This window comes from Grammomys surdaster, unplaced genomic scaffold (assembly GCF_004785775.1).
Source record: "Grammomys surdaster isolate TR1022 unplaced genomic scaffold, NIH_TR_1.0 125953, whole genome shotgun sequence".
Taxonomy (NCBI): Eukaryota; Metazoa; Chordata; class Mammalia; order Rodentia; family Muridae; genus Grammomys; species Grammomys surdaster.
In genome coordinates, this window is record NW_021620773.1 from 805410 (window position 1) to 811830 (window position 6421).

Consider the following 6421-nt stretch of genomic DNA (forward strand, 5'->3'; position numbering starts at 1 on the left):
ACCAAACAGGTGACTTAACTAAGATCCTGGCCTGAAAATCATCACCCTCAAATGGGAAGTTCCATGCAGATGACATGGATAGAACAAGAGTTAACACTTCAGAGTTGCTTACTTAGGAGTTTATTTATTGTTCTGGTTACTGCTGGCTTTTTGAGTCCAACTTTCTAGTTTATAGTTCTCCAACCAAAAGAGATGAAAAGTAAGAAGAAATTATTCAAAAATCACCAAAATTCACAGTGAGAAAAATTTTAAGCTGTCTTCCTCCTCAGAAAGAAACTTAACAGGACTCCTGTGGTAGACGTGGTCGCAGACCCAGTGTTTACAACGGGAAATAAAATTTTGACTTGGTCTCCATTCTATGCTTCATGTTTTCATCACATGATAAGCATTTTACTACTGGTTGTATGAAATGAGAACCGGACTAGCAGGCTTCGTCACCTGAGTCAGATGCTGCCAGACAGATCAGGGATTTTTGGCTACTATCAGGAAGGATGCAATTAAAAATGGTCTGAAGGATCTCACTAACAGGACAATGTTAGAGACAGTCACTGTTTAATCTTTATAACAACCTTACATGAAGAGACCATCATCTTCACTTTCAAAATGTAGCAACCATGTCACAGAAAAGTAGCTTAGTTGCCTTGTCTCAGATGACCAAAGCCACTGTTTGGTAGAGGATTTCAAGAACCCGAGCTCAACTATTACCTGTATTTTGCCAAAATCTATTGTGACCTGATTTATTTTGTCAACAAATATTAATGAATATCCATAGACACCCAAATTAGGAAGGGAAAAAAAACAGGGAGCTAAGGGTTGTTTTCATATTTTCCCTAAGGATAAACAGTACCCAACAGAGAAGACGTAAGTCAACTTGGCTATGTAGAGTGCTCACTTTCCATTCCTAGGATATTGCCCAGGTTAAAGACAAGTCAATGGGCATTTCTTTCTTGGTACCAGAACCAAGACTGTGAAAATATATTATATTACCTTTTAAAAGTCCAAGCAATTCTCTCCAAGGCAGGTGAAATCAGACAAACGAACCATTAATGGCAACTATGAGGTCCTTGGTAGATTTGAGGGAGATCCTATAAACCAGGTATGATAAATCTGTGAGAAAAGGGATTAGTACGTCCTATGTCTGACACTTCACTTTCCAAAATTAATGAAATTAAAAAGATTCTGGATACCCACTCTAAGTGAATGGAGATGACCAGATCACTCAGATAGTTGGTATTGCTATCTAACCTTTAATTAGATGCACATCTGGGCAACTCTAAGCTTGCAACAGAAAAGGGAAGACTTTAGAAAGTATGACTATTGCTCTACTTTTGAGCACCTGAGATTCAATATGATGAGTGAATGAGGCAAGAAGCTCAAAGCAGAAATGAAGTACAAGAGGGGTTTTATGGTTTTCCAACCAAGTCTTGAAATACAGAAAAATTATGAATTATTTAAAGGTTGGGGGTAGCTTAGTCCATCCTAAACTATTGTAACAGAATGTCAAGAATAGGTAATTTATAAAAACAAAACTTTATTTAGTATGGTTTTAGATGCTACTATGCCCAAGATCAAGGCTCTAGTATCTCATGGAATCTTCCTCCTGTGCGTTCATATGGTACAAGAGCAAAAGTGTAAGCAAAATGAACATTGCATGGACTCCTTTGTAAGAGGCTTATCTGCTCGGAAGTCTGCCAAACTAATGATCTAATCACCAGTTAAAAGCTCTAGTTACTAACTGACCTCTAAGGCTGTAGGTGAATTGGGGAGAGGGCACACTGTACTACGGTAAGTGTAAGGTACCAAAATAAGAAGCAATGCTGGACGTCTGCCTGGATTTACTAATCAGAAGGGAAAACAACTAGAAGGAATTTGTGTAGCTGATAAAATTGAGAGAGAAGACTAAATAGCAATGGTGAGTTGGATGGTAGATGTATACAGTACTCATTTTGTGTTTAGCTTGACTAAGTTAGTTTTACTTTTGGAGATATATTTTTACATTTAAATTTATCTAAGGTAGCAGCTCCGAATCTTTCCTTCCTTCCTACCTTCCTTCTTTCCTCCCTCCCTTCCTTCTTTTTTCTTTTCTTCCTTCCTTCTCTCCTCCCTCCCTCCCTCCCTCCCTTCCTTCCTTCCTTCCTTCCTTCCTTCCTTCCTTCCCTTTTTTTTTTTTAAAGGCTCCACTCGGTAGCCCTAGCTGGGCTGGAGCTCCCATGTAAATTTTAAATTTACAGAACACTTCCTGCCTCTGCATTCTGAGTGCTAAGAGGCATGAACCACTATGTCTAATAATAATCCATTTTGGAAAAGAAAAATCATAGATAAACATGTAGTGAATTTAAAAGTCAAATCTAGGGTAAGTTCTTTTAACCATGATAGTGTGATGACTACTACACCAAAGAGTTTTAACAGACCAAAGAACGAGCTCTTTATGTTCCATGAAAGTGTTGAAATACTACTTGAAGATTTAATCATTAACATGTGAACTAGGCACAAGTGTTTTACTCTTAATATAATGGCCAATTAGAAAAATTGAATTTTCACTGAAAGTTGTATGCTAATTAACTTTTGTCGACTTGTCTGAGGCAAGGGTCTGGGGAGAAAGTATTTCAATTGAGCAAATGTCTCCTTCAGTTTGTTCTGTGGATGATTCAAAAGTCCTCCCAATAGGTATTTAGCTCATGTGTTTATGTGGTAGTAGCAAGAAGCCAATCCAGTTCAAATCAGATCCGGTTGGTATGACTTTAGCTAAATTATTTAACATCTGTAATTTAGTTTTCTCCTATATAAGTGGACTAGCAATAGTCTGTGAATGACTGACAAAAGGATTCAATGAAGCTGTTAATGTACTGCCTTGGCCTTAATGACTGGGGACTTCAATTTTTACTAAAAGATAAAAGCAATATAATTTTTATTATATTAAAGTTTTATTATATTAAAAGTAAATCCACCATATGAATCTATGGATTTCAATATGTCTTATCCTCTAAAACAGAAAAATCAATAAAGCTGAAAAATTAAATTATGAAATATTCATTGCAGACACTTTTAATAGAGGGTATGGCAAATTTCACTAGTGAATATTATCAGTGTTTGAATTGAGAAGGGAAGTTTGAACCAAAGAAGCTTGTACCAACCTAGGATGAGATAGACCATATAAATTTAGAGAAATTAACTAATGCAAAAATAAAATATAAACAGTAAATTCACAGTACATAGAATTGAAACAACAATATCCTGAGCTATTATGTGTGTGGGGCCCTATCAAGATCTCTGAAGAGTGATTTTTTTCCCCTCTAATCTGAGGATGTGAATGTCAGTCCTGCCCAACCCCCAAAGTTCCCCCTGTAATGGGAACCACAAGTGCAATGGAGTAGTCTTTACCTTGTTCTTCATGCTCAGTCTATGTGCATGGAGCCTAGCCTCAAAAGGCAATAAAAACTTTGCATCACAATTTATGCAACAAAGCACATCTGATTCCACATCCTTCTGTTCTGGTTGCTTATTTGATTCAATAAGCAGGAATGTCAATATGTTCCTGTAATTGCCTGCTGCCAGGACTACTCAGAATACCAATGAGCTTGGAAATCCAATATTCTTTCCTCTTCTCTATTCTCCCTTAGTTAAATTATCTCAAGATAAGGACAATAATCCTCCAGAAAGGACTGATCATGGGTGTAGGTCAGAGGTACTGAATTTGTGTCATTATTGCCTTTTCTGTTGTCCTTGATTACTCTGTTGGCCAACTACTGCCAATTTCATCCAACTTAGCTATAACCATACTCTTTATTAGTCTTTTGCATATTTATCCAATGTCTCTGATCTTTTTGTTTTTTTTATTACTTTGGGACTTTCTTCTGTTGAGTGAATTTTTACAGCATCTGCAGTATAGCCAATATTAGTTCATATTGTTTTTTAATTCCATGGTGGTATTCCTTCTCAAATCATAACTCTCTACAGAGTTGTCCAGGAAGAAATAAAGACCTGAGCTATTTTATCATGAATAGCTACACATACCTTGTAAATCCACATTTTCTCTATTCCAGATCTTACTAGCCTACTCCATTAGAACTATTTATTCCACATGATTAGTTTTTTAATACATTTTTAAAATTTGTATATATTTTGATCATTTTTTAATTTAGATGAATTTTGTTTTGATTTGATTTTGCTTTTTTTGGAATGAATTTTTTTTAATTTCAATGAAAATGAAAACAAAGAGAGCTTTCTGGCTCTTTCCGGACACTCAAGATGTTGAAGCGAGGACATTGGTCCTCCGGAGCAAAATTCCGGATTTCCCTGGGTCTTCTGGTAGGAGCTATGATCAACTGTGCTGACAACACAGGAGCCAAAAACTTGTATATCATCTCTGTGAAGGGAATCAAGGGACGGCTGAACAGACTTCCTGCTGCTGGTGTGGGCGACATGGTGATGGCTACAGTTAAGAAAGGCAAAACAGAACTAAGAAAAAAGGTACATCCAGCGGTGGTAATTCGACAACGAAAGTCATATCAAAGAAAAGATGGGATGTTTCTGTATTTTGAAGATAATGCAGGGGTCATAGTAAACAATAAAGGGGAGATGAAAGGTTCTGCTATCACAGGTCCAGTTGCAAAGGAGTGTGCAGACTTGTGGCCCAGGAGTGCATCCAATGCAGGCAGCATTGCCTGAGTCTTTAGTGTATTTGTAAAATATATTCATTAAAGTCTTTGCTCTGAAAAAAAAAAGAAAAAAGAAAAAAAAAGAAAACAAAGAGAAAGGAAATAAGACCAAAAAATGAATAAACAAAGCAAAAAGAACACAAAAACAATCATGGAGTTTACTTTGTGCTGACCATCTACTGTTGGGCAAGGGGCATGCCCTGGATTGTGGTTGCTAGAACGAGTGACACTTGATTAGACAAAGATAGGTTCCTCTTTCCCAACGTGTATCAATGGCACATAGCTTTTTGGTTGGTGGTGGGTCCCATATTTCCCTTCCAAGAACTCAGCACCTCATCCAGCTTGAATACGTACAGTCTTGTGCAAACTCTCATGGCCTCTGTAAGCTTATATTTGCATCAGTCATGTTGTATCTAGAAGACTTTGTTTACATTGAGACATCAACTACCTCTGGCTCTCATATTTTCTTCTTCAAAGAGCCCCAAGCTTTAAGGGGAGGATATTGATGAAGACATTCCTTTTAGGATTGAGTACCCCAAAATTTCTCACTCTCTGAATATTTTCCAGCTTCTGGTTTCTGTGTTAGCTACCATTTACAGCAAGAAGAAACTTCGCTGATGTGCGTTGAATAAGGTAATCACCTACATGTATAGTAATATGTCATTAGTATTTTATTGCTATATTCTTTTATTCTTTTAGTGCAACAACAAGATTATGTTCTCTTCCCCTAGGCCCCTGAACAATCTAGTCCCTCTTGAAGTTGGGAAAGCCTCTATACAGCATAAGGCAGCATCATTTGATCAATTTGCAGTCTTTACCAGTTATGAAACTGATAGGGGAATAATATCTAAAATACGTGATGTTCAGTATCTAAAAAATACTGAACATCAAAACAAATAATCCAATCAAGAAACAGGATATAGGATGAAAAAGAAAGTTCTCAAAAGAGAAAACATAAATGGTAGGAAACACTTCAATGTTCTACATCCTTGTGGCCATCAGGGGAATGCAAATTAAAAGTCCTTTGAGACTTCATCTTACTCAAGTCAGAATAGCCAAGATTAAGAAAGCAAGTGATAGCACATGCTGGTGAGGATATAGGTAACGGGAATACTTTTTCATTGCTGGTGTGAATGCAAAGAGGTACAGCCACTATGGAAATCAGCACAGAGATGCCTCAAAAAGCTGAAAATCAGTTTAGCTAAAGATCCAGACATACCACTCCCAGGCATGTACCCAAAGGATGCTACACATTTAGTAATATGCAGATATGCAGACACTTGTTCATCCATGGCCATGCTGCTCTATTTGTAGAAGACAGGAATTGAAATCAGAGCAGCCTAGATGTCCATCAACTGATGGATGCATAATGAAAATGTGGTGCATTACACAGTGGAATTTTATTTGGTTCTTAAGAAAAATAAAACTTTTAAATTTGCTGGTAAATGGATGGAGCTTGAAACAATTACCCTTAGTGAGGTAACCCTGGCACAAAATACAAATATAGCATGTTTTTTTTCATATCTGTGGATATTGGCTTTTAAGCTTTCAATGTCTGTGAAGCAATCTAAATAACCACAGAGGTTAGGTGACTGGTAAGAGAAGGAGATCTTCCCAGGAGAGATATAAGGAGAAATAAAATATACGGTTATTGAGAGGCAAAGGGAAAGCAGACTGAGACTATTAAATGGTGGTGGGGAATAGAGGGAAGGATAAAAGAAGGAGTGTGGGAGAGACAACTAATGCTAATGGCCATTTGAAAA

The 6421-nt window shown here is 37.1% G+C and overlaps 1 protein-coding gene across 1 annotated transcript; it reads left to right on the forward strand.

Moving 5' to 3' along the window:
- Nucleotides 1–4248: 4248 nt before the first annotated feature.
- On the forward strand, nt 4249–4668 carry LOC114609375 (60S ribosomal protein L23-like). The gene has a single exon (XM_028753745.1). It carries the CDS (start codon nt 4249–4251, stop codon nt 4666–4668), a length of 420 nt encoding a protein of 139 aa, XP_028609578.1.
- The last annotated feature ends 1753 nt before the right edge of the window (nt 4669–6421 follow it).

Excerpts from the sequence above, each read along its gene's own strand:
- LOC114609375 (XM_028753745.1), top strand. The coding sequence starts at position 4,249 with ATGTTGAAGCGAGGACATTGGTCCTCCGGAGCAAAATTCCGGATTTCC.